The sequence below is a fragment of the Cetorhinus maximus genome, chromosome 10 (assembly GCF_964194155.1).
Source record: "Cetorhinus maximus chromosome 10, sCetMax3.hap1.1, whole genome shotgun sequence".
Lineage (NCBI taxonomy): Eukaryota > Metazoa > Chordata > Chondrichthyes > Lamniformes > Cetorhinidae > Cetorhinus > Cetorhinus maximus.
The window spans coordinates 31,476,158-31,490,899 of NC_135888.1; the positions used below are offsets into that span (position 1 = coordinate 31,476,158).

Genomic DNA, 14,742 nt, shown 5'->3' on the forward strand with positions numbered 1-14,742 from the left:
AACCTGAGTCAGAATGGAGATAGCCAGAGCCCAAAGAACATTGATAAATTAGAAATTTACAGGGGTGACAATGTGACCTATGACAGCAGAACTTAGTTTTAGACGCTAGACCTTCATCATTGGGCATGGAGGCCTATTCTGTTTCTTGTATAGGGAATTGCATCCAGGAAATGCGTCGGCAGTAAGATATCTGGAGTAATAACAGCGTATGAACCTTAACAAGGCTCCATTTGAAATGGAAATGAGGCTTGTTAAGGCTTAATGTAGCTGTTGAACTGGCTGTTCAGCACCCATTACAAATAGCCATTAGAAAAGAGACCTTGGGTAAATGTTTGAATTCTCTTTGAGTAGTGACAAAGAAGCTCATGAGCTCTTCACACTGCTGCTGGAGGTGAGGGTGGAGGAACAAATAGAATACAATTAATAAATGTGCCGACAGCAATGAAGACACATTGCATATGCAGGTAGCACCACGAGGCTGCTACTTGTCCTGCCTGCAGTCAGTGCTGCCAAGACAGGAACTATTATTGAGGTCACAAGTAGATTTCTGATTCATCTGATCCATGCATTGCTACCCTTTTACATCATTTTTGCATCAAATAATTTGGAACCTGTGCCAGTTTGTTCAAACAGGTGCGTGGTTTTTAGTGCCAGTGGTACTCACATGAGAAACTTACTCAGGATGACCAAAGCTTATCCCAACCTACCTTATTCATACTGTATTTATTTCAAATTGTTAAGAATCTATAACAGTCAATTCAAACAGGTGTACGGATTTCAGTACCATTAGGCTGATAGGTGCTTAATCTTGACCTGAGGCTGCCTTATTAACATTCAGAATTTGCTAATAATGATCCAGGGTTTATTTTATGTCTTGGGTAAATGAGTTTGTTGGCCAACTGAACTCTAACTGCATGCCTTCCTATGTTCTCATCAATTGCTGCTTGCAATCAATAACGGGGAGATGTAAGAATAAACAGTGATGGTTTATTGAGACATAGGGTAGAGCACCAGATCATAGGTACTCACACAGAAACCTCCAGAACTAGACTTACAGTTCTCAGTTGTCTGCGCTGTATAGTGAGTTGTCAGTGCTGTCACGTGATCAGTACTCATGCATTCTCGTAAAGGGACAAGGTACCTCACTTTACCACATCCCTCCCCCTTTACTTAAAAGTACAGCTGACAAGCTTAAAACACGTTACCCATTTACACAATAACTATTTGCAGGTCAAGTTTCTCAGGAGGCCTTGTTTGACGGCTTGGGCGTCGTAGTCGAACAACCTCGGCTTGTGTTTCTGAGACCTCCTTTTCAGGGGCAGTTGCCCACTATGTCCCTCAGTGGATGATTTCGCCATCTACTGGGTGCAGCCATATTCACTCCTGCTGCCCCTCCTCTCCAGGCTGAAACAGATGAAGGGCAACAAGCACAAAGCAATACAGCGATGAGCTACATGATGTGTGAGGAGAAAGAGGAAAAGGAAAAAAAAACTTTTTGTTTTTCTTTCTGAGGATTGTCACTAATTTATTTTTTTTTCCTGCGTGTCCTTTTCTTGGTAACACTGACCTGTATCTTGTCTTCTCTTTAATTTCACTGTTGGCTGGACTAGACTGGGGCGAGCGGAATATGAATGAGCTCAGTAATTGGGTTTTTGGACAGTTCTTCTGAGAATTCAGGGCCTTCTAGCATTAAAACTTCAGGGCTTTTACGGCGCTGCTGCTTCAGCTCTTCCAATTCTTCCCTATTCTCATTAATTGTTTCCTCGAGAATTGCATATCGTTGCCCCTTCTCAGTTAATTCATTCCTTAACTTGGCCAGAGACAGGCTCAACTTTTCCTTTTCTTCTTCATACCTTTCTCATGGCACAAATGGGGAGCTGATTGAATTTTGTAGCACATGGAAGTCCTTTAATTGATTTTCCATTTCCTTTTGAAGGATGCTGACTTCAGCTTTAACTCTGTCCTGGTGCAACACTTCTATCGGCTTCTCCTGTTGGGTCGTTGTGTACGCATTTTTTCTTGCAGCAACACTTCTGGTTTCGAATTGGGAACTTAGCGGGCCCTCAAGATTTATCTCTCCCAGCTAGTTGCTCCCGAGGAGACTCAGTCCCCTGTCTGACATTACAAATATGGGTAATTTTGCAGACCCCGTTCCTCATACTGCACCTTGACTTGACATACCCCTTTCACAATTATTTCTTTGCCCGTGAATGTCCTCAGCTTTGTGTCCGAAACTTCTAACTTCAAAGTTCTTAACTCAGATATCTAAATGTATGCTCTCCAGTGATGGACATTGACGCTCCCGTATCAGCTCCATCTTAATGGGTTGTCCGGTAACTGTAATGACTACTTGGATTGGCTTGGCTCTACCAACTTTGAGGTTATACAACGACTGGATGTCTGATTCTATTTTTTCTGGCTCTTCCCTCTGCCTTTATTGTATTGTTTTAGCCTTTCTCTGTAGTGCCGCCTTATGTGGCCATAGCGGTGGCAGACAAAGCACTCAACTTGTTAGAGTTGTCATTCGTTCACTGTATGTATTTCTTATTCATTTTATGGGTTTTCACTGCAGTATTGTTGTTTTTCAATGGTCTGGAGCTAGAGAGCATTTCCTGTCTTTCCAAGGAGCCCGAAGTTTTTGCACATTTTGTTGCCAGATTGTCCTGCTTGACCAGATGGATGGCACCATTTTGTGTACCTTTTATAACTTTGGAATTTCTAACAGCACCGTCCATTGTGGTAGCTAATTCTAATGCCTTATTGAAGTCTAGACTAGGGTTGGCTGGCAAACGCCTTTGGATAGTATCATCTCCAAGATTCTGCAGGGTTTAAAAATTTTTAAAAACTGCAGCACTGCTTTCTGCTCTGATTGCCGGCTGTTGCCTGTACTTCAAGGTAAGTACAGATGCTCTTTCCAATGCTTTTCTCATCCATCTTGTGGACTCACACTTAGGGGCCTTGCAATGTTTTTCCCTCGTCGCCACTTTTATGTCTTGGGTAAATGATTTTGTTGGCCAACCGAACTCTAACTGCATACCTTCCTATGTTCTCATCAATTGCTGATTACAATCAGTAATGGGGAGACTGATGTAAGAATAAACAGTGATGGTTTCTTTAGATATAGAGCAGAGCACCAGATCATGCGTGCTCACTCAGAAATCTCCAGAACTAGACTTACAGTTCCCAGTTGCCTGTGCTGTACAGTGATTCGTCAGTGCTGTCACATGATCAGTACACTTCCATTCTCTGTGCCTCACATTACCACAGTTTATTATTCTATTCATATTGTTTTCTATCAGGTGACCTGTAATTACTAACAGTCTATTCAAGTAGATGCATGGCTTTCAGCACCAGTGGCTCAACTGACTCCTGCAACAGAATTCTCTCTGACTGGATATCCCCAAAGCCTTCCGCCTAGTAAAGTCTCACAGCCATGACATTGTTGGAAATATATCTGGGTCAACTTTTGAGTGCACCAAAGGAGTAGTATTGAATTGCCCCCAGTGTCACCTGACAGAAACAACACTACAAATGTCCCTTTTGAAGGGAACCATGCATTCAATTAAAGTGAAAGATGCTTAAAATGAAGTAGCAAAGTCCCAATTCACCAAAGCGACATTATACAAGTGTATGATAATATTACAAATGTCCATCTATTTGCTGTGGTGTTAACTGGTTACAGAAGGCAAATGTATATTCAGTATGTTCAGTCCTTCAATCTCAATCAGCATTGATGGTGGTAAACCTGTCTTTGTTTTGTGTAGGCATCTCTGAACCCCCTTCCTCCAGGTTTTGGAATCCACAGATGTTGGACAGATAGAATAAGTTCTGGATTTCTTGTAATCCCATCTATTGTTAACCTTAGGATACACTTGGAACATTGGAAGCTTGTCATATTTATACCAATTCCACATTCTTTTTAAATTGGATTGTCTGGAGTTTGTAATAACAACAGCTGTTTGTATTTATAACATAGTAAAACATCCCAAAATTTGATACCAAGCCACATAAGTAGATATTAGGGCAGACAAACAATAGCTTGGTCAAAGAGGTGAGTTTTAAAGAGCAACTTAAATGAGAGAAGAGAGATAGCGAAGTTTAGGGAGGGAATTCGAGGATTTACGGCCTTGGCTGTTGTGGGTATGACTGGCAATAGTGAAGTGATCCAAATTGGGGATGCTCAAAAGGCTAGAAGTAACAAAGTACAGATATCTCGGAGGGTTGTGGGGTTGGAGTGAATTGCAGAGAGAGGGAGTGGTGAGGCTATGCAGGGATTTGAAGGATGAGAATTTTATGATCGGGGTGTCGTTTAACCAGAAGCCAGCTTAGGTTAGGGAACACGGATGATGGGTGGATGGGACTTGGTGTGAGATGGGATATGGGGCAGCAGAATTTTGGATGACCTTTAAGGAGGCAGACCAGGGGATCATTGGAATAGTCAAGTCTTTAATACGTTCTGAGGGGTTTATGGATTTTAGTGGAACTACTGAAAGGAACAACCGTGAATCAGGAGAACCCAAACAGAAATACAGCCCTCTCACAAAAAAACTCAACAGAGAGCACGAAGTAGAAGAAAATAGGCCCTTGTAACTTCAATCTGATGTGAAAATCCTTTACATCACTGCCACAGTTGTTGTGTGCTTGCATCCACTCTTAGTGCTATTTTTTCCCCCACGTACAGCAGGAGGAATACAACAGATTGATCAAACTTGTTCCACTTCACGGATCAGTATGACTACAGCTATTACTCAACCCCAAACGGAACTAACTGTTGAAGGGTGCTGGATACCATTCAGTAGGTCTTAATGGAGTCTTCGTAGTCTTAAATGGGTTAACTGTATGTATTTATTAACCACAAGAACTATGTACATATATATATATATATATATATATATACAGTAAAGGGTTCAAGCTAGGAGTTGACTCCATGCTTGCTTGTGCACATGGCTCTGTCCAACACTAAACTGACCCGCATGTGCAGGTCATGTGTTCTCTTACATCGCTGTGTGGGCGGTACTGTACTCAGTCCCATGTTAACCCAACATGTGCCAGATTCTTCTACTAGGTTAACCACAAGTAAACATCTCACGTGATTCTGACAATAACAAAGAGAATCTCCAGGATATTAATTCATCCTATAACCCATAACATTTAATGTTGGCTGGCCACTTTCCACAGATGCCTGCCCTACACACTCAGATGGGCAGAAACTCATTGTACCCCAAAGAGAATTCATTCACTTGTTTCTGATGTGTATTTCTTGTCTGAGGTGTATTGCTAACCCATTATAGAGCAGAGATTGAACCTGAGATCTTACTGATTAGTACGTGTCTTTCCTACGCCATTTATCAAAGAAGCCATTGATCGCTGGGGTGGGTGGGGGGGTGGGGGGCGGGGGGGAAGGAGGGGATGCTTGATCAAAAGCCCACTAGAGAATTCAGGAATATTTGAAACATGGTGCTAAAAAATAACCATCGTCTCATCCTTGTGCAGAGTCCACCTCAATTACTAACTCCTAGGACAAGGCAAAAAGGAAACATGTGACCTATTTGAGAACAAACTCCAGGAAAGTTGCTGTATTCCCTCAGGCAGTCAGGAAAGCTCCAGGAGACTATATACACCCACAATGCATCAAAGGACAATTCCCTCCCCTCCCCCGATAAGTCCCAAAAAAAACCAGCTCTTAGCAAAATTTGTTAAAACACCATTACTTTATTTTAATTAGGAGTACACAGAAACGTACATTGAAATTATTCATGTGAGAAACACTCATTATTTTACAAATGTATATCACGATTTTAGTGGTACTGTATAATTGGGTTCTAGTGATCATACCTTTCCACGATAAGGATATTATATAAATCGGGGAAAAAAAAAAACTTTTTTTTTGGTTGTGGACATTTGAAAGACAAAAATATTACTTTTTACATTTACGTTGAAAATAGAATTCCTTAAAAGCAATTCATTATTTTTCCCTTTTATTTCAGCACAGTATCCATGCCATTTAAATAAACGGAAGCGTTGTGATTATTTTAAACAATGCAGACATAACTTCCCACGAGGAAAAATAACTCACAAAATTACATTTAATAATGTATTTTTTTGTGTGTGAGACTCGTAATTTACTGAGAAAAAAAACTGTCCTATTCCAGGGAGCAAATGAAACTTTGTGAAAAAGTGGCCTTAGTAAGGGCTCCTAGTTGTGTGTATATACATTACTGTTCTTCTACCCTTAAACAGAATCAACATTTGGTTGATTTTTTTATTGTTTAAAACAAGGTACCTGAAATTGCTAACCAATGGCAAGAAACAACTTGTGCTTTTTCCAAACAATACCTCCCTTTCAGTAAAGAACCACAAATATGGAGCTCCATGTAAAAAAAAAACTCCGCACCCACATTTAAACAGTCAGCTTATATACTTGATGGTTAAACATGAAGCTTCTGTACATTAACCTTTTAATAACAACTGGTCAGTTTGTTGCCATGGCAATATATCCCCAACACGATGAACAAAGACAAACAATACACTCTGATGTCTGTGCAGGCGTAATGATGTACATATAAAGCCACCCCCACCCTCCGAGCAACATACATAAAGCTATGACCCTAAAAGCAATAACAACCTATGTTAATTATTGTCAAAATTATCTTTGGTGTTTAAACTGAGTGGAGCTAAACCCATGTAAGATGAGAGCACTTTGCTAGCAAGGCTCATATTACACAGTAACTCGATTGTGAGCTAAATTAGTGATGCTTCTGTACATTATGAATCTTTATTGTTGACGGCTGATTTGGTTATTTAATGTTGCTGTTGTGCTCTCTTCTTTCTCTGTTGTGGGTCTCTGACGTTGTGTGGTCTCAATTTCATTTCGGCAAATTCAATCGAATGCTCATGACCCTTCCAATGATACCAGTTCACACCCTGTTCAAAACATGAAATGAAATTTAATCCTAGAGCAAGATGGCTTATAATACATTAGAGTAATAAATGTAATAGGTATGCAGGGGTGTTATAATTAGGAACATAGAAACATAGGAACTGGCAGATGAGAAAAGACCAAGATCCATCTAGCTCATCTTCTACCAGCCTCATAGTCACATCTTACAATGATAATAGAGTTAATAACTGATCATAGCAATCAATCTCTATCAATTAGTCTACAAAAGACACAAATATGACATGATAGAAAACCCTAGCCCTCATGGTGAAGGTCTTTGGCTACCATAAGTCCTAAGTCACCTATTCCCCAAAGCATGCTACACAAGCCACATAATACATGTCAAATTATCCATATAAGGTATCCCAGAATTTTTAAAATCAGTTCATGGGTTTGTGGGTGTCTCTGGCAAGACTAGCATTTGTTGTCCATCCGTAATTGTCCTGGACAAGATGGCGGTGAGCCACCTTCTTGAAACACTGCAGTACCTGAGGTGTAAGTAAAACAACATTGCTCATAGATAGGCTTTTGACCCACTGACAATGAAGGACTAGTGATGTACTTCTGGGTCAGGATGGTGTATAACTTTGAGGGGAACTTGGAGGTGGTGGCGTTCCCATTGGCCTGCTGTCCTTGTTTTTTAGGCACTATAAGCCATGGGTTTGGAAGGTGCTGTTGAAGGAGCCTTGGCAAGTTGTTGCAGTGCGTCTTGTAGTTGGTACACACTGCTGCCATGGTGCACCAGTGTTGGAGGGAGGCAATATTTAAGGGGTTGGATGGGGTGCCAATCAAGCAGGCTGCTTTGTCTTGGATGGTGTTGAGCTACTTGAGTGTTGCTGGAGCTGCACCCATCCAGGCAAGCGTCCCAGAATGTTATTTCCTGAAATAAATCTATTCACCCAAAATCTATCTAATTTATGTTTGCATTTATACATCTTCAAAGTATGCGTATTCGTCAGTGTGAATCTCGTTAGAATTTGCTGGAACCTAAAATGCTTAAGAACCTGCAAGCAGGGAACCTTTTCTATTTTTACAGCGACATGTGCTGATTTATGATCATTTATGTTTATTTTAAGTTTGGGTGTATTCTAATGAGATTGGAAGGATACTTGGGGCATAGCTTGACATTGGTAAAATAGGCATAAGAATGGGTGCATTTCCAGGTTGAACCTCTAGGTTGTGCCCATGGAGGAACCTCCAGGTCACTGGTGGAACACAGTTGGGGAAAACAGAGAGAAGGCTGAGTAGCACAGTATGCTGGAGTTACTCCGGTTCTCATATTTGCATTGTCCTCTCTTATTGGAAAAGGAACTAGATACATAAATGTTCATAATCAATGATACCATGCAGTTGATTTGTCTGTAAGAATGCTTTATTGACACAGCCCCATGCCAGTTTCCCTTCCTTCGGTGAATCGTGACAGATTCTTGTCTCCATTTCTAGTTTTCACATACCTGGCTATGGCTTGGAGTTCCATATTTTCCATTCAGATTTACTCTGTGGCAGTTCTTGTACCACCAGGCTCCCTTGTAAGACAGAGCACAGTTTGTCACGGCCACATCATTGTCTCTGTCCTTTGTGGAGAATGGACGGCCATTGTGGTAAGTCAGAGAGTCACCTGAGCAGAAAAATAGAATTTTAAACATGTACCAAACATCAAAGCAGCAAAAAAATTGTGATCCAACATAGCACTGCTCTCTGACATGGATCACTTATAGCTTGGCCCGAGTGAACAGAGATCCAAAATTGGACAGGGAGGTTTTTTTTGAGAATTATTCACATTTATTTTTGTCTCATCATTTTTAGATGAAATTTAAAGTTTACCCGCATTTCCGCTGTACCCTCCAACATGCAGTTTGTATCGACTTTTGGAGTCAGAGACAAGGAACTTGTCGTAAACTGCATAAGCAGAGTCTCCTTCATCTCGGAAATCCACACGCAGTTGGTATTGACTCTGTGATGTAATCTTGTGAAGGTTTTCAAGCCCTGAAAAACATACATTGCAAACATGTTAGATTTATCAAGGATCATTCTAATCCCCCATTCAACCCAACAGAACAATTGAATTCTGCTATTAATAGGAAATACAACACTTGACAAATTTAGGCAGTTATTCAGTTTCTTTACGTTGCACCATTTATTGGTTATCGGTGCCACGAAAGGTAGATCCTCATTGTATGAGCAGATGTATAGTACACACTGGTTAGAACACAAACCCACTGATAAAAAGGCTAAAATTGAACCCTCGTAATTGTAGGGTGTAAACTAGGCACTTTGGATACTCAACACAACAGAGGAGTTGGCACTTGAGAATAGATGAGTTGTACTGGTGATAGGTAAGTTGACATCATTTGTCTGACATCCCTGTCTAAACCTCCACCAATGACAATGAATGGATGCATTGCAATTGCCTTATTCTATAAAACTCCATCTTGCTCCCTCTTAGCTGTTGGTTAAAATGGTCGTATCCAATAGAGTTGCACATATTGAGTTGTAGAGCTGCCTTCTCCTTTACATTTAAAAAGTAGAAGATGTACTTTTTTAATATTGATGTGTGGCAGCGTGAGTCTAGAGGGTTACTCTGTGCACTGTTGATTCTTGTTTTTTTTTAAAAAAAACGTACTTGACCCAGTGTTGAGTGACAGGAGCATGTGCGACAAACACCCTGCTACCTGCCTGGGTGGCATATTGGAGTGACAACGTCATTGCTTCTCTCACCTGTCTCTTAGCAACTGGTTTTAAGAATAGCTTTGATAACGAGTTTGGAATTTATATCATGAGGACCTGACATACATATACAAAAAAAAAATCAGACTAATTTCTGATGTTAGGAGTACCCACTTTCTCTTCAGATTAAAAGCATTGCAAAATAAGTTTCCAAAGACCAGAGGAAGCCACTTGTACATTTTTAGAATGTGGCTTCTTAACAGGTTGGAATTATACTGCGTCTGGTGAGGAGTGCACGCTGTATTCCAGTGTATTGGAGTCAGGCAGCTAACTTGTCTCCTGAGTTGTGCTGTCACATTCACAACAATGCATATCCAAATAAAAACAGGAAATGCTGGGAAAAGTCAGCAGGTCTGGCAGCATCTGCGGAGAGAGAAACAGAGTTAACGTTTGGAATCCGATACGGACTCCAAACATTAACTCTTGTTTCTTTCTCCATAGATGCTGCCAGACCTGCTGACTTTTCCCAGCATTTCCTGTTTTTATTTCAGAATTCCAGCATCTGCAGTATTTTGCTTTTATTTTAATGCTAACTTTGCATTGACATGAAAGATGGATATAAGCCTGCCAAATATATTTTTTAAAAAATCTATTGGATCTGAAAAATGTTTAAAGAAACAGAAATCATTCTGCCATTTTGATGTCAAAATATTTAGGCAATCCATCGCCGATGAAGATGCCAGAGAGGAAGAAAAAAAATCAGGAAAAGTTAAGTCTCCCTTTTGATATAGCACAGTAAAATATCCAATCATTTATTCAGTGTTCGGGCTGCCACTCTTACCTAACCAAAACTCATCAGAAGGGTTGCCAAATCCACTGGTATAATTCTTCCAGTTTCTGAAGAAATCCACCTTGCCGTTCTCGCGCCTCTGGAAGACCTAGAATTTATTTTTTCAGCAGGTCAGTAAGATTTTTGACAGTTCCCAAATGTCTCACAAACATTGCTTTCTGGAATTGTTACAAGTGAGGAAGGGATTAGGTTGAAACCGTTCTTCCACTGTAGTGCACAGTATGGTACTAAGTTAGACTTTGTAACCTGCCAACCAGCTAAGCTGCAGGTCAAAGTCTGGAAGTTACAGCTTGGAATACTAGGGAATGAATGCTTATGGTGTTTGTATGGCACTTCTTGGACCATTACTTCAGTGGATTTATATAAGTGGGTTAACACCTGCATTAAAATAGTGAATGAAGGAATGTCATACGAACATGTTAAGTTTTTGTCTGCTAATATCAGCATGTGGGCATAAATGACATAGGATTGCAAAGAACATGATTCAACAGCTCTATTTCTAGGATTGATTTGTTGGAATGGATCTCATGGTGGAGAGCTTCCTCTCCCTGGAACGAACAGCAGGAGTGTGAGGTGAACAGGCCTGTGGGGCTGGGGAGGGGAACATGGCTCCGCACTTGGAATGCAATTCCACAAGGTGGATCCTTCCATATTTTTTGGCGCTATTTGTTGATAATGACGTGGTTGGTGCTCCTCTGAAGCACTCTATTGTTCCTGCTAAGCTCCAAATAGACCATCCTAAATGCTCTTCTACACATATGTAGGAATCAGAGTAATTGCATTCTCCTAGTCAAATTAATTCTCTCACAAGATGTTAAAATTTAGGGTTTTTCTACTATGATGTCACTTAAGTACTAATTCTTGATTTATTTCATCATGTCTCCTACTTTATTCAAACATAGTGGCATAATGGGCCTTGCTACTCATCTAGATTTCATTATATTGAAAAATTAGGCATTCTTAGTTGAACATTTTCTAAGTTCTTGAAGATGAATAATAAGCATTCTTATTGATTTACATCCAGCTGGTTATCTATAGAGTACTAAATGACTTGCAACTGTTCCCACTTCCTGTGTTGCAAACTTGTAACAAGCTGTGACAGTTAGTAACACATAAAAGTATTACCTATTTGTCGTTCTTAAATAGGTAACACTGTCCCACCTTGTCTACTATAGCTACCATGCAGTCCTCCTACACTAGGTGGCACCATGTTCGTTCTTTTGCTCTAAGTTCGCTTAGTTTCAAAAACAATTGTTTTAAAAAAAAGTCTTTAAATGTTTCAAAACATTTAGTAAATTTCTTCTGTTCAGAATCAATATTTTCATGACTTAGTTTTTTCCCCAGGTTTTCCATTTCTTTTTCTTATTTTTCTCTGCGGCATTATAGCTCGTAAAAGTGCAGTGCTACTGTGGCTGCTAGCTACTTGCAGCACACTGACAGGCAGACACTCTCCATAGGTGTCACAATCTCCATTCACGCCTTGCTGATAACCCTTCCACTATAATCGAACTGCATATCCTCAGAATCACAGTTCATCCACAAGGAGTCTGTTAGTAAGCAAGCAGTCCATCATTATATTCCATTAAATTAATTCATTAGTAATCTCTCTTTTTCTAGCTTTTATACTAATGACTTTATTGGCATTTGTAGCATTTGACAGTCGTTGCATGTACATGAAAAAAGAGGATGAAATTCTTCCTGCTGATTTTTTAGGCAAGGTGTTTGGCTTGAAGTGAGCCTTCTGCTTTGTACACATACCAACTTCTGCACTAAAGCTATCAACCGGAAGAGTTTCACCTCCATGGGTTTCCCATAAATAAAAATGTTATTTTACCATCCAGCCACCTCCATCAGTGGTCATGTCGCAGTACACCTGAAGTGGCTGAGAGCGATTTCCATTCAAGAAAATGGTATAAAGTCCAGAATTGGCTTCACCATTCAACAACGTCTGAGAGCAATCCTTGGGGAATGGATACAAGGAACCAACTGCAGAAAAAGGGAAGCAGTACATAATTCCGGTAACACGAGTGTGAATCTTTCAATTTAGCGATGGGCCAAATGGCCTCCTGTGATGTAATTTTTTTTTCTATGTTTTCTGAGAAATGTTTTACAACAACAACTTGTAGCACTTTTAACATACCAACCATTCCAAGATGCTTCATAGGGGCATTATAAAGCTTCATTTGACACTGAGCAGCATAAATAAATACTGGGGCATGTGACCAAAACCTTAGAGGTAGGCTTTAAGGAACATTTTAGAGGGAGGGAAGCAAGGTGGAGAGAGAGAGAGGGAGAAGCTTAGGGAAGGAACTGCTGATCAGAGGGGTGTGGCAGCTGAAGGCATGGTCACCAATGGTCGAACAATTAAAATTAGGGATGCTCAAGTGGTCAGAAGTAGCAGAGTTACTCACCAGGTTATGGACCTCTAGAAGGTTACAGAGATAGGGAGGGGTAACCCCATGGAGAGAGTTGCAAACAAGGATGAGAATTTTAAAATGGTGTTGCTTAACTGGATTTTAATAAAAAAATACTAATAACCTTATCAAGCCATGGTTAGATTTGTGGATGTTTCAACTGAATTATACACAGGCACTGTTCAATAAAGTACTTTTAATTACCTAATTGTACATACATTTTTTAAAGTTTAAAAATAGTGTTAGTATTTACACATAGAGTAATTCCTTATTGGCAAGGGATGCACTGATCCACAGTGCAATAGGTACAAAATCAATTGTTATTTAAAAGGGAGATAGACATTTACTTGGGAAGTGAAGGTATTAAGGGATATGGAGAAAGGTTAGAGAATTGGGAGTGATGAGAGAGAGTTGCCATGTCTATACCCCTGTGTTCTGATTAAGCATGCAAGTAACAATATAATTTGGCATACTCAATGATATACTGCCCATACCTGTTGTGAAGATGGTCTCTATTACATTGCTTCTCTCTGATCCTGTGTAGGCCTGGAGTCTCACATTGTATTTCATTGATGCAGCCAGTTGGCCCATGCTGTATGAGTAATCTGTAGCTCCAAAGTATTCAACTTTCTGTTGCACCATTTAAAATAAAAAGCCACTTTGTAAAAAGAATACTCAGCTTGTTTACTTTGATGTAAATATACACGTGAACAGTAAAAGACATAAATTAGCTGAGGCAAAATAACAATGCAGCCAAAAACACTAATCTGATATGTATCACGAGAAAGATACCTGACTGCTCACGTGGCTCAGCATATTTAACCACCGAGGAACAACTCATGGGCCTTAAAATTCCTCAACACATCATCTCCATGGTTACACTAAGATCATATCTGCTGGTGACCTCTAGTGCTCATTCTGCTGGAGTTTGTGGGATTGGTAAAATGCTAGTATAGGCAAAAAGTAACACAAAAAATGCTGTTGACAATTTGGGATGTTTTTGTAAGAATAGATGAGATTAGAAAATGAATGGACAGAGGTGTTTGAAGTTACCAAAGGAATGGGTCAAAGTAGTTCAAAACAGATTGTTGCCAGTAATTGAGTGAACTAGAACCAGGGGACAATGACATAACATTAAATTTATTCTATTTTAGATCTAGTATTGTGCAATGAGAAAGGGCTAATTAATAATCTCGTAAAGGAGCCTTTATGGAAGAGTGGCCACAATATGATGAAATTTTACATTAAGTTGAAAGTGATGTGGTACAACTCAAAAGGATGATCTTAAATCTACACAAAGGAAACTACAAAGGTATGAGGGGTAAATTGGCTGTGGTAGATAGGGAAACTATGTTAAAAGGTATGATAGCAGTCAGGCAATGGCTAACATTTACAGAATTAATAAATGGTTTACAACAAATTTACATTCCTTTGAGGGACAAAAACCCAGCAGGAAAGGTGATCTGACTGTGGCTAACAAGACAAATTAAGAGTTGTACTAGATCAAAGAAAGAGGCTTATAAAGTTGCCAAAAAGAGTAGTAAGGCTAAGGATTGGAAACATTTTAGAATTCAATAAAGGCAGACCAAGAAACTGATAAAGAAAGGGAAAATAGAATATGTAAGTAAATTAGTGAGAAATATAAAAATGTACTGTAACAGTTTCTATAGGTATGCAAAAAGAAAAAGATGAGCAAAGACAAACGTGGGCCCCCTGCAGGCAGAGACAGGAGAATTTATAATGGGAAATAGCAGAGAAACTAAACGAACACTTTGTGTCTGTCTTCACGGAGGAAGATACAAAAAGCCTCCCAGGCATAGTAGAGAACCAAGGGACTAGTGAGAATGAGGAACTGAAAGAAATTAGTAAAA

General features: G+C 39.8%; 1 protein-coding gene across 3 annotated transcripts in view; it reads right to left on the minus strand.

Annotated features, from left to right (window-relative positions):
- Window positions 1-5,692: 5,692 nt before the first annotated feature.
- tncb (tenascin Cb) overlaps window positions 5,693-14,742 on the minus strand; it is a 147,688-nt gene continuing 138,638 nt past the window's right edge. For all 3 annotated transcript variants that reach the window (XM_078550326.1, XM_078550325.1, XM_078550324.1), the window contains 6 exons: window positions 13,366-13,501; window positions 12,292-12,443; window positions 10,449-10,545; window positions 8,765-8,926; window positions 8,395-8,558; window positions 5,693-6,924 (listed from right to left, as the gene is read on the minus strand). In XM_078550326.1, coding sequence (XP_078406452.1) covers window positions 6,802-6,924; window positions 8,395-8,558; window positions 8,765-8,926; window positions 10,449-10,545; window positions 12,292-12,443; window positions 13,366-13,501 — 834 coding nt within the window. In that variant the 3' untranslated portion in view covers window positions 5,693-6,801. The remainder of the gene's footprint in view (window positions 6,925-8,394; window positions 8,559-8,764; window positions 8,927-10,448; window positions 10,546-12,291; window positions 12,444-13,365; window positions 13,502-14,742) is intronic.